This window comes from Marmota monax, unplaced genomic scaffold, assembly GCF_021218885.2.
Source record: "Marmota monax isolate L192 unplaced genomic scaffold, Marmota_monax_Labrador192_F-V1.1 WCK01_AAM20220418_F8-fsc00102, whole genome shotgun sequence".
NCBI classification, from domain to species: domain Eukaryota; kingdom Metazoa; phylum Chordata; class Mammalia; order Rodentia; family Sciuridae; genus Marmota; species Marmota monax.
In genome coordinates this window covers 2,322,321-2,336,180 of record NW_026692494.1, presented here as the reverse complement: position 1 = coordinate 2,336,180, position 13,860 = coordinate 2,322,321, and the positions used below count along the sequence as shown (strand labels likewise).

Sequence of the window (13,860 nt, the reverse complement as noted above, 5' to 3'; positions counted from 1 at the left end):
CCAGGTGTTTGGTGCAGACACGAGGGAGACGCGGATGGAGTTGGGCAAGGATCTGATGAGTAGGGGCGAGCGGGGTGGGAGACAGTCGAGGACTGGGGGTAACCCCCCCCTCTTCCCAACAGACACCCACACACACACCAAGTTTCTGGTTCCCCTTATCTCAGGAAGGCGCAGCCTGCTGATCCACCGGCACTCTGGGTGACCACAGATGGGATGCATTTTGATCAATTGATGGGACTTCCCAGAACCCTGCTTCAAATACACCAAGAACTGCATCCCAGATAAGCCACCCAGAATGGGAAAAAACATATCTGGTCCTCCTTGATATCAAACCACATTAGAAAACACAATAGTACTACAAAGGCCTCCATAAAATAAAATAAAAAATATTTCTGAAGCTTTTAACTACAAAGTAAAATGATGCAGTACTTTTATGGGAAGCCCTCGCTTGGCCCCAGCTGTCACCTCCCCAGGGAGATGCTGGCCGTTTCTTAGAGAGGTGGCTTTTGTTTGCTTCTTCTGGGTGGTGCTAGGATAGACCCCAGGGCCTCCCACCTGCTAGGCCAGCGCTGACCACTAAGCAACGCCCTGGTGCTTTTGGGGGTTTGTTCTAAGTTTTAACACACCTTTAATGAGAGTATCAAAAGAAGTTGCTGTATTTCTCAGGCCTTCAATACAGTGAGGGGGAAATGCCTTTATTTAAAGCCAATTATCTTTTATTTCGTTTTGGGGGCTGAGGGTACCAAGGATTGAACCCAGAGGCACTCAACCACTGAGCCTCATCCCCAGCCCTACTTTGTATTTTATTTAGAGACAGGGTCTCACCGAGTTGCTTAGCACCTTGCTTTTGCTGAGGTTGGCTTTGAACTTAAGATACTCCTGCCTCAGCCTCCCGAGCCACGGGGATTACAGGCATGCACCACCGTGCCCAGCTTAAAGCTGATGTCTTTTAAACAAACATCTCCCCCTAAGTCATTAAAACCCTGTCTCTATTCAAATCGGGAGGGAGGGGGAGAGAAATGAATCAAAAGGAATATGATTATTTTCCCAGCCTTACTGTTAAACTGACCAGGAAAAAATAAGTTCCATCCAGTAAGCAAAGGTGACATAAAGGGTTATTTTCAGTCAACAAGACCACTTGACTTTTTTTTTTAATGAATCAAAAATGAATAACACAAAACATGTTGTACTTTCAGGTTTCATAAACACTAAAGAAAGGTTCATAAGAACTGAAATAAAGATTGTTTTCCTTCCTGCCCTCTCCACTCAGGGAAATAAAATTTCCCACCAGAACACTCTCGCTTGGCTAATTCTCAAGTCTGAAGAGTAAGATTTTTTACGTAAGCAGGTCAGCCCGAGGCCACCCGACATGCGTCTGTTTCTGATTTGTTTTTCTGTTGTTTTGTGGTGAAGTTTTTTTTTTTTTTAAACCCTCAACACAAAAACCAGGAAACAGATTTTTAAAGCATGGTTATGACCCCCGACACTGAAATCTCTCTTCTTAGAAACTAAAGACATGATCACAAACCTATGGCATGTGTAGAAAATTTGGCTTGAGGCCAGAGAGAAAGCCCTGCTGTTTCCCACCCAAACTGTAGGAAATGGTTCGCACTCTCCTTCCAAGGACAAAGGCCTAGGAATGCAGCAGAAGCAGGTCTCTTCCTCCTGGGGACATCATGGGCTGACACCATCACTGTCAGCTTCACGTAGGGAGACATGGAAAGCCTCAGTCACATCCTTGGCTTAACAAGGAGGCAACCACCTCAGGGAGGACCTTGGAGGGTCCCAGGGGAAAGGAAGGACATCTACCCTCATGTTCCTTGCTAGCGAAAGAATGGGGTGTGAGACCTGGAGATACTAGTCCTTTAGAGAAAATGTTTGCTCACTCCTGCACCAGAGCCCAGGACCCAAACAGGGGACAAAATGTCACCTAGAGACCCAAGCGTATCCCTGGGCAGAGCACTCCACATCAGCAACCTCGCTCGGGGCCAAGAAGCTCTGGTTTTGCATACAGTGTGAACAGGCAAACCATCAGCACCAATTCTACCCATGGCTGACAGTGTTGGGCGTGATCAGCAGCCCATGCTCCTTCCCCACCCCACGGAAGACTCACTTGCTGGAGTTCATGGTGTAGCCCGAAGGACATTCGGGGATGCATTTGTTGTTGTGGATGACGTACTGGTGGCAGCCCGGGCGGCGAGAGTTCTTGCATCTGTTGTGCAGATCCTGGCAGAAGCTGAAGTTCACGCAGCGCCAGTCCTGGAAGTGGTAGTAGGGGGGCGGGCAGGTCTCCACGCACCTGCCATCCAGGTAGAAGTTGCGGCAGGCAACACACTTGGTGGGATCGTCGGGCTCGGAACAGTTGCCCAAGCATTCGCTGTGGCAGCAGAGCCCTTCGGCGGTACAGCCGTGCGACTTACAGATGGTCGGGCAAACTGGAGAGGGGGAGAGAGCACAGCTGGTCACTGATGTGCCCATTTTGTCTGCACATGCGGCAGCTATGGCCCTGGAGTGGGAGCCAAGCAAAATAACAAAACAGCCACAGTTCCACACTCCCGCCGCGAGCCAGGCCCATCGATGAACCCACTGAAGCTTCAGAACCAGTGCCGAGCTTGGAATACCAACACCACACAGGGCAGGGGGCAGGGAGACCCCAACTTAAAAACATCTGCCAATTTCTAGGGTCCACTGAGGTCACCCACAAGAAGCCACGGAAGAGAGTTGGCAAGATGTGTGCATTCCATTAAACAGAATGTCCAACTGTAGGTGCAATCTATATCTATCAAAGATACAAAGTAGCAAATAACGTCAAAGGCACCAATAACAGAAACATGCAGAACTAGGAAGTGTGAAGTGTGAGAACTTATTACCTGGTGTTTGGCATAATTTGATCATGGTCTTACACAATTTTTAATAATGCCTGGGTTTAACAAATGGCTAGCAAATTTCCTGAGAATACCACCATTGGCTCTAGAGAGCCAGATTCACCCCAACTGTGAAGTGGATACGTTATCTTCATGTTTTCCACTCACAGATGGGGAAACTGAAGGCACAGGGTTAAGTGCCGCGCCCCCCCCCCCCAAAAAAAAAAATTTCTTTTGCAAACATTTGCTTAAGCTGATGTAGTTGCTGCGGCCCCTGCAGGGGGCTGGGGGGTTCTCACAGCCCCTGCCTGTGGAAGCACAAAGTCGGCTGAAGGAGGCATGTTGCTTAAACACAGGAACGTGTGAACGGGTGGACGGAGGATGGAAGGGAGATATGATCCAATAGGAAGGAGAAGCCCTGCAGGTGAGTGGGGAGCCTGTCTGCAGACGTGGCTGGAGGAACCTTCTTGTTGGAAGCTACTGAACCCAAGACTGGCCTCCACCCAGCTTCCTCCACCACTGGTCACACCTGCCCTTTCTCCCAGGACCCCTCTACTCATGGCTGCCTGGTTACCTCTCAACTTCAGCCCCTTGGCATCTGTCCTGGGCACCCCCTTCCCAGGCTCCCGACAGCTTCACAGAAGCCAGACGGCCCTTGGCCACAGGCCTGGCCTCTTCTCCAAGGTGTTGCCCTCCCACGCTCCCAGCACCGTCTAAACATGGCTTGGAAGCCAGGGGCTGTTATTCATCCAAAATCAGGCTCTGTAGTTACTACAGCGAACTTTCCCACCAGCCAGACCCAGGGAACAGGAGCATCCCTGAGGTCCCTCCACCCCGAGCGGCACTGTCCAGCTGAACCGTCAGGGATGATGGAAATGGTCCTTCTCTGTGCTGACCAGCACAGCAGCCACTGCCCCTCCGTGCTATGGATGCAGCAAGTGCAAACTTGCTAAAACACACGTAGCATAAATTTGGCATCTTGACCGTTTGAAGTCTGCAGTCGGGGGGCATTAAGGACATCACTGTGCAATGGGGGTCACCACTACCCACCTCCAGGACTGTCACATCTGCCCAAGCTGAAACTGAAACTCTGCCCCCGTCAAACTCCCCAGCCCTTGCCCAGCCTGGCACCACAGTTCCACTTTCCATCTGTGTCAATCTGCCGACTCTAGGGACCTCCCGAGGGTGGACTCCTTTGTCCGTTTGTGGAAATCTAGCCGATTTCACGTAGCAAAATGTCCCCATGGTTCACCCATGGTGCAGCAGGCACCGCGCCCTCCTTCCCTTCAGCAGTTGAATGACAGCCCATTGTGTGGACAGCCGCGGCGGTTTATCCATTCATCCATGAACGGCCACTTAGCCAGCTTTTGCCTTTTGGCTTCTGTGAGCCATGCTGCTGTGAACACGGACGGGTGTGCAAAGGTTCCTCACGTCCCTGCCTTGACTCTTCCATGCAATGCACCTCGAAGTGGAGTTTCAGGATCGAATGCTGATCCTAGTCATCTCCTGATGACCACCTACCATTTTCCAGTGACTGAACCACTTTGTATTCCAGTCAACAGTACACAAAAGTTCCAATTTCTCCTGAAGGACTAAACTTCTAACTGTATTTCATTTAATTTTTTCCCCAATTTTAATTTTAATTGCCACAGTGATTTACCACCTCCTCATGACACAGTGCAGCCTTAGAAAATAAAAATAAACTCCTTGCCAACGTCTACATGCCCCATGGGGCCTAGTCCCTGCTAGCCTCACTGAGCCCTCCCAGCCCAGGGAAGCAGTGTGCTGGCTCCCTCCTGCCCGACATACCCAGGCTTGGTTCTACCACAGGCCCTTTGCATCTGCTATTCTAAATGGCTGGAGTATCCTACCCATTGTCCCTTCATGACCAACCCCTTCTCATCCTTCAGGTCCCAACTCATTACCAAGATCCTTCCAAAGGAATTTGCCTCTAGTTCTCCAACCAAGCTCCAAAACATTCTCTTATTAAAGTTTCCATATAGCATTTATCACTCTTAAAAAAATCCAAGATCATTTTTCAACTATTTGTCTAGAGGGAATTCCCAGGGCACAGGGTTACTGCACCACTCCTAAAATAGGTATCCAGCAGGAGCTCAGGAGAGACACTTGCCCAATGAGGGGGAGGTGCAAAGGAAGGACTTTGGGGGAAACTCCAATTCTTAGTCAGTGGCTCAAGAATTCATTCAAGAATGCCCAATAGGAGACCCCCCCCCCCAAGTCTTGAATGTAGCTAAGTGCATATTCTGCTTTAGATGAATCCCGAAAGATTTCAACACCTCCAATAAGAGCAAGTCTGGGGGAGGAGACCTATGAGTGTCTGAAGTGTTTAAGGCCACACAGCTACTTACAGGCAGGTAAGTAGCATTATCTCCTTTCTACAGTGGCAAGAAGACAGGTCCAGCAGATAAGTAGCAGGACCCATGATGGACTCTCCAACTTTGGCTCTGCATCTGATACGCCTGGGTGGGAAAAATGACCAGGGACTGTGGCCTCCTGCAGGATCCACGGACTGAGGAGCCACAGGCATCCAATGCATTCAGCTTTAGAGACCGGACACCATGCCCCCTAACTGGCATACCAGGAAGATTTCCTCGGTGCACCAATGGCAGTCTTAATTTCCTCGTCCATAATAAAATGGGATAAGCATCTCCTATGTGCTGTTAAGATTATTACAAGAATTCAATGGGATGATCTTCAAAAAGCACCAAAATTCCAAGAACACCTGCAAATACCTAAATTAGTGGATGTTCATGTCTGTCTGCGAAACGGTGTAGTATTTACATAGAACTTACATACATGCTACTGTGGACTTTAAATCCTCTCCAGATAAATTATAATACCTAGCACCACTTAAATGCTATATGAATAGTTGCTTTGCTGTACTGTTTGGGGAATACCGAAAAAAATGTCTGCAGGACAGGTGTTTTTTTTTTTTTTCCTGGCTAGTTCTGACCCACAGTTGAACGCGAAGATGTGGGACGTGAGGTTGTGGAAAGCCAACTGCATAATCATCATTGTCGTCATTATCAGTGTCACTAATACTGATCTGTCTGGGTGATCTGAGGGCCGAGACTCAATTGGAGGAAGCAATATATAAAGCAGACAATAATCTAGGGTCACAAAGACCGGCTCTGGCAGGGCACATGTAAGAGCAGGAAAGAGCCATTTCCTGGGCTGGGGCTGTATGGGAGGGCTGGCCCTTTCATTCATAAGAGTCATCATCAAAGCCCTAATAAAATGACTTCCCAAACACACAAGTCTTCCAACCTGGACAATTCGAGGAAGGGCTCCCAACACTTGCCAGCAAAGCCAGCGACCAGCCAGACGTTTCAGTCTCAGACGGTGCACTACCCGATTCCACTTACAGGACATCCTGGAAAGAGCAAGACCACAGTGACAACAGGCTGCCAAGGGACCACCTGGGGCTGCTGGGAAGGGCACAGGACTTTGGAGTGGGGGCCGTCCCCTATCTTTTTTTCTTTGGAGGGGGATGGTACTGGAGATTGAGCTCAGGGTATCCAACTACTGAGCCACATCCCAGCCCTATTTTGTATTTAGAGACAGGGTCTCACTGAGTTGCTTAGCACCTCACCATTGCTGAGGCTGGTTTTGAACTCGCCATCCTCCTGTCTCAGCCTCCGGAGGTGCTGGGATTACAGGCGTGCGCCATCATGCCCAGCTCTGTTCCCCACCTTGATGGTGCTTATCGTTACCTATGTACCTGGAGGGGAGGGGGAGAGAGGCTGATGAGTGGCACTAGAGTGGGAGGGCAGGGGTGTGGCTCAGTGCAGAGCACTTATCCACCTCTCATGAGGCCCCGGTTCCATCCCCAGCTCCAGAGAGTTCAGGAAAAGAAGCAAGCAAGCCAGGAGGGAAGGCAGAGGAGGGAGGATCGAGAGGCCCCAGGTGCTGGTGCATGGTGGGGTGAATACAGATACCATGCACTATACATCTCAAAGCACGGGAAAAACAGATTTAGAAAGTTTTTACCATAAAGAAATGTCTAATGTTCAAGAAGATAAATATGGTTCTTCCATTTGTTTGGCTTGCAGTGCTGGGGATGAGCTGAGGGCCATGTGCGTGCCAGGCAAGTGCTCTACCTGAGCTACACCCTCAGCCTAGGGAGATAAATATGTTTACCCTGATTTAAACACTATCCAATGCATACAGGTATCCATAGATTAGGTGGTGTGACATTAATGTGCATAATTTTTATGCTTTTATGTACCTTAAAAATTCACAGAACTTTACACTAAGATGGATGGATTTTACTACATGTAAGTTATACTTTTAAATGAGTTTAAAAGGATATTTATTCATGTGTCCTTTTAGAAGGAACACAAAAATGCACACAATTTGTTGTTTACTATGTATGTGTACTATCCACTTTTTTTTTTTTTTTTTTGACAGGGTCTTGCTAAGTTGCCCAGGCTAGCCTTGAACTTGTGATCTTCCTGCCTATATCTAGTTTTAAAAGCCTCTCCCAGGCAAATAAGCAAATGTTATTGATCAGTGACATGATTCTACCCTGAAATATCCCAGCAGCAACTACAAAAGAATATTTGAGAAATCAAATACCTTGCACAAAGTCTTTTAAGATCATTTTTCTCATTCTTCTACACATGGATAACCAGTGTTCCAAGCACCATTTATTAAAAAAAGACTGTCTTTTCTCCGATGTATATTTTTGGCACCTTTGTTGAGGATCGGATGACTATAGCTATGTGGGTTAGTCCGTGTGTCTTCTATTCTGTACCACTGGTCTGTATCTGCTTTTATACCACACCAGTTTTTGTTTCGGTAGCTCTGTGGTATAATTTGAAGTCAGATATTGTGATGCTTCCAGCATTACTTTTTTGGGCTTAAAATTGCTTTGGCTATTCTGGGTCTTTTGTTCTTCCAAATGAATTTTAAGACTTTTTTCTAGTTCTGTGAAGAATGTCATTGGCATTTTGATGGAAATTGCCTTGTAGGTTGCTCTAGTAATATGGCCATTTTAGCATCAGTTCTGCCTATCCATGAACGTGGGAGGTCTCTCCGTGTTCTTGTGTTTTCTTGTTTCTTTCTTCAACGCTCTCGTTGTACAGGTCTTCCACTTCCTTGGTTAGATTGATTCCTAACTATCTTAATTTTTTTTGAGTAATTTGATTTTTGTATGTTGATTCGATAACCAGCCACCTTTGCTGATTTGTATCTGACCTCTAGAAGTCTCCTGGTGGAGTTTTTATTTATTTATTTATTTATTTATTTTGTAAATATAGGATCTTATCAGCTGCAGATTAATAATTTTTCTTCCTTTTTTAAAAAACTTTTTTTATCCCTATTATTCCCTTCTCTTGCCTAGATAGTTATCTCTCACTCTGCACAAAACTCAAAATGGATCAAAGACCTAGGAATCAGACCAGAAACTGCAACTCCTGGAAGAAACATAGGGTGGCACACAGGTACAGACAACAACTTTCTCAATATGACCCCTGAAGCTCAGGAAATAATGCCAAGAGTTAATACATGGGGTGGCATCAAATCACTTCCTTTGCTGTGCAGAGGTGTTAAGAATGTGAAGAGACAACCCCCAGAATGGGAAAGAATCTTTGCTAGTCTTCTGACAGAAGATTAATATACAGAGCATGTAAGAAACTTAACACAAAAAATCCAAAATAACCCAATTAATAAATGGGCAAATGAACTAAACAGACACTCTGCAAAAGAAAAAAAATATGAATGGTCAACAAATATGAAAAAAAAAAAGGTCAATCTCATTAGCAGTTAGGAATGCAAATAAAAACTACCCTGAGATTTCATCTCACTCCAGTCAGAAGAGCAGTTTTGAACACAAAAAGTAATTAATGCTAGAGGGGACATGGAAAAAAAAAAAAAAAAGGAAAACTTAGACTGTCGGAGGGATTATATAAAGAAGTTGTGAAAATGGTGCCAATCAGTGTAGAGGTTTTTCAAAAGACTAAGCATGGAACCAACACATGACCCAGCTATACCACTCCTTGGTTATTTATCCTAAAGAATTAAAGTCAGCATAGTACAGTGATAATATTCATACCCATGTTTATAGCAGCACAATTCACAACAGCCAGACTATGGAAACAGTCTAGGTGTCTGGCAATGGATGAATAGGTAATGAAAATACGATATATGCACACAATAGTGTTTTATTCATCCATAAAGAATGAAATGATGTCATCTGCAGGGAAACAGACTTCAGAGCATTGTGCTAAGTGAAATAAGCCAAACTCAAAGTCAAGGGTCGTATGTTCTACCGTGAAAATTAAAGAAAAAGGAAAAGAAAGGTGGGGGTGGGGTGATCTCATGAACATCAAAAGGACATCAGTTAAGTAGAAGAAAGAGACCAGGGGAAGAAAGAGGGAAAGGGGAAATATGGGGGAACAATGTTGGCAAAATTATCCTGTTACATTGTGTGCATGTGTGAATATGTAATGAATCCCTCTGCTGTGTACAACTATAATGCAGAAAAATGTGGAAAATCATTTTTGCTTTATTACAAAAGAAATCACAGGTGCACAGGTGTAGGTCCATTTGAATAAATGCTTTCTTCTTTGACAGACTCCTCAATAAACTGTTGGCATTTCATCTTTCTTTTTTCAAATACCCCAGTGTGATAGATACTGTCATAGATATTTGTGGAAAATGGGAAAGCTGTGTGGTATTGCATAAGCATCAAACACAGGTGACTCAGAATTGACACCCCTAACCTCAACAAATTCAGCCTAGCAATGCTCCCACATCTCCCAGGTTCCACGGGAGGTTGGGGGAGAGGGTATTGGGAGGGGGAGAGAGAAAATAAAAATCAGAGTGGAAGACAGCTAGGGTTCAATTTGCGCATTAGTTTTCTTTCAGGTAAAATGCAAGTCGTTTGTCTTGCTGAGCTATAAGGTATATTTCTTCTGAAGGATTCCAGTCACAGATGTTTCAAATAGCATTGCCAATAATAGAGGGGTAAATCAACACATGCTTCCGGATATGATATGGGCAGGATGGTCATGTCTTCTTTCCAAAGAAAATCTAATTTAAGAACATTCTATAAAATAACTGGCCCGTGCTCTTCAACATTGTCAGTCACAAAAGAAAAAAAAAAAAAAAAAACAAGGAATTCTATAGACTAAAACAGATTAGAATAGCAACTAAATGCAAAATATGACCCCAGGCTGAAACTTGGAGGGGGGGGGGGGGCATTACCGTTTTTTCAATGAAGGACAATATCGGGACCACTGATGAGATTTAACGGATTAAAATGTCGTGTGGGTGTTAATTTCCGGATTTTGATTATTGTACTGCCACTGTGTAAGGGAATTTTCTTGTTTGGGGGGAAACCTGCTAAAGAATTAAGGAAGGAGCATAATTGCAACAGATTCTCCACTGGTTCTGAAAAATAATGCATGTTAGGAGCACGCATAAATACAGAAATAACACGAATAGGGCAAAATGTAAACAATTAAATCCAGGTGCAATGCGTAGAACTTTTGTTTCTTTTCAAACTACATCAAAATAAAGAGAGACCAGTTTGTCGAAAGGTTAAAAACTTAAGTGTTAAGAGCAATAGATGCAGGCTACAAGATAAATAACTTGGGCACAGAAATGCAGTGCTTTAAGAGTGAAACAGAAGACAAAGCCACTGGTAAGTGTTGAAATGTTTCCATAGTGTGACAAACGTCGATAACATTTTGTTACATTTCTTTCCAAGGACTGTTGCTTCAATTAAAACAAAACAAACAACAACAACAAACCTCAAAATCTATTACTTCAAACATTACTGCTTTCCAGAAATTTCCAAACCGCAAGTTGCATCATGAGCCCAAAGGCACATTCACAACGGGTCCCAGGTCTCTGAGTGTGAATTTTATAAACTCCTTAAAGCAATATACTTTGTTTCCATTCAAAGCCTTTCTCTCCCACGCTGGCCCGGACCCTGACCTCAGAGGTTCCAGTCCCTGGAGCCAAATTCCTCCCCTTGGAATCTAGTAAATCATTTAATGGCAAGTGGGGGCAGGGCCTGAACTTTCGACAACTGGGTGGTCGGGAGCTCAACCGCAGGAGCGCGTGTCCTGGAGGCAGGAAGGCGCCCCTTTTCCTTCCCTGACAATACGGCCCCAGCACGAGCGAAAACCTTTGGAATTTAGCCGTTGAGCTCTTTGGAGAAATACGGCGCGCGCAGAAGCCGAGAAAGGCGCGGAGTCCAGGGACCCTCCCCGCGAGGGCGGCCTCCAGATTGGTCGGTTGGCGTGCCTACGTGATTGTGTGTGTGTGTGTGTGTGTGTGTGAGCGTGCGCGCGTGTACCCAGAGGAGGGCCCAATACGAGCTGAGCAGCTCTTTCAAGAAATACGCTGCGCCTAGGGACAGAAAAAGGAGGGAGCAGGACCCCAGAGAGGGGCCTCCTGCCCCAAGACGGGTCCAGTGTGTGTCCGGGTGGGCGTGTGGGTGTGTGGCCACGGGGGCGGGCCCAAGGCAGCGGCGGCCCTCTCGGGAGACACTCGGCGCGTACAGAGGCCGGGAAGGGGGCGGGCGGCCTCCCGCTAGGGCAGCCTCGGGATTGGTCGATTCCTGGCCATTGTGCCGCGGGAGGCCGGCCCGGGCGGCGCGAGGCCCCTCCCCCTGAAGCCTGGGCGTCCGCGCACCACGAAGCCTGCGGCGCTCCGTTCCTTTCGGTGAATTCCAGGCCGGAGCGCAGCCGCCGCCGCAGCGCCGCCCTCGCACTCAGCCAATGGGCGGGCGTGCTGCAGGGCGCTGGCCCCGCCCCCGGGCTGCGCTGCCAGACCCGCGCTCAATGGGGCAGTGCGGCCACAGCGGGTCCTCCCTGGGCGCCAAGCCCCGCCAGGGCCTCTCCTGGGTGCAGACCGCGACGCACGGTACTTTGAAAACAGCTAAAGAAAACTACGCGGCCGAGTGTGCATCACACACCCACCCGAGCGGTTTCGGCTGCGCGCGGCGCTGGGCGTGTGCCCCGGAGGAGATCGGGTCACCGCGTGGCAGCGTGTGGGACTGCTTGAGGGACGCTCTGGCCCTAGGCCTCACTGGGGAGAGGCCCCAAGAGGGGCAGGACCACACAGCAAAAATCCCCCACTGCGGCGGGGATGGGAAGAGGAAGGTCTGCTTTTCTGGACTCCTGGACAGCACACCCACAAAGTCAGGGATCATACTCATACATTTTTAAGTTTACAGGCCACGTTTTAGGGAAGCCTCTGGCCAGTGTTCTCTACATTTGAAGATGTCAAATGCACTCTCTGTGTATTCGCAATTCCAGTAACCGAGGCAGCACACGGGCCTTCTCATGTAACGACCTCCTCAACCTTTCATATACACACTTTAAAAAGTGCAGTCCTTTTGCAGCAAACGATGGTCAACCCCTGTCGTTTAATAAGATCGCACTAACTCCGTTATTCAAACCACCATCCCCATTAGAGAAGGTGGAACAGGCACAGAATGGCTACTTATGGACTCCAGCCCAGCCACAACTCAAATCCTGTTCTCCCGGAGAGATGCAGTGAATTACATTCAGCTCTTCATCCTGGTCTCACTTGGCCTCATCTAGGCACGGAGAGTGCAAAAATGGATGGAGACCCTGTCCCTGCCCTCAGGATACAGACACATAAGCTCTACATAAAGGAAGAACTTTTGTCTTGGTGGTTACTGCATCCCAGAGTCATGCATACAGTAGGTGCATGCTAAATCATGGGGGGGGGGGTTGGACAGGAGGATTAAGTGACCTCAGTTTTATCCCTGCAGGAGAGAACACTATAGGTAGATGTGTGAATCCCCAGGGCTGCAAACAGGGACCTACAGACAGTTGATGAAGGGCAAAGTACAGCAGCAGAGAGGGAAGATCAGGCCAGAGGAAAGGTGGGGAGCCCAGGGGCTTGGACTTTGGTTCCTCCTAGGGTGGGGGTGGCACAAAGAACAATTTCAAGCAGGAAGGACACCAGCACATCTACATCTGGGGCAGGTTTTCTGACTCTTGTGAATAGAGAAGAAAGACATCGGGGACAGAGGGGAAGAGGCTGGCTTCAGAAGGGGTCAGGACTCATCAGCAGGATGACACCCAGGCTTTTACCTTGGGATCTGAACACAACCCAGGAGGGGAAAGAAGTGGAGTCCAGGTCATCAGGGCTGGAGAGCCAGGTATCTACACAAAACTGACTGCATGTTTGTGGTTGCCAAGTCACAATTAAGCCATCCTGGCCTGCTCTGAAAAGTCACTCTTGCGAAGGTGTAAGTGCCCCAGGGTTGTTTTGCACAGACTTGAAGTTTTTCCTCGTTTGTATATATAATACACATTTTAGGCAATCAACTATAGGAATGACTTTTAAAGTTGCTGCCTCTCTGTTTTCTTCTATTTGAGTCAATATTCATTTTACAGGCTGTTTAGAAGTTAAGGATGAAGACAGGGTAAGCGATGAGATACAGGCATGGCTGTTTTTAGGGGCAAATTCAGCATCTCCATTTCTTACAGCTGGAAACAATCTAAATAAAACTAGCACTTAGGTCCATATGTGAAGTTATTTTGGTAAGTTTCCAAAATTAGCAAATCTTAGATTATGATTTTTTAGTGGATTTCAAATTGCATCTGTTTTCATTCTTAATTTTATATATACTTTCTCTCCATCCTCAAGCCCCCTTTTTCTCACACCATTTGATTGTCTAATTTGGTAATCATTAGCCATATGTGGCCACCAAGGACCAGAATCTTGGCTAGTATGGCCAAGGGAACACATTTTTAACAATTTTCATTCAAGGCAGTACAGCACTAAAAGATTGTTCTTGAATTTGTCAGTTCTAGTTTTTAATCAGTTCATCCCTGCTAATTTATTTTTTCCTTCCTCCTGTATAGGCTGGCTTCATTACTTATTGTCTCAGTTTTGTGATCTCTATATAATCGTTTAAAACTCAGCATTTGTCCTCTCATTCATACTTTGTTTTAGAATAATCTACATTTCTAGTACTGTGATT

The 13,860-nt window shown here is 46.7% G+C and overlaps 1 protein-coding gene across 4 annotated transcripts in view; it reads right to left on the bottom strand.

Annotated features, from left to right (window-relative positions):
- The window catches only part of Insr (insulin receptor), a 123,015-nt gene that overhangs the window by 39,880 nt on the left and 69,275 nt on the right, over window positions 1-13,860 (bottom strand). For all 4 annotated transcript variants that reach the window (XM_046443888.2, XM_046443889.2, XM_046443890.2 and 1 more), the window contains exon 3: window positions 2,114-2,435. In XM_046443888.2, the coding sequence (XP_046299844.1) occupies window positions 2,114-2,435 (322 nt within the window). The remainder of the gene's footprint in view (window positions 1-2,113; window positions 2,436-13,860) is intronic.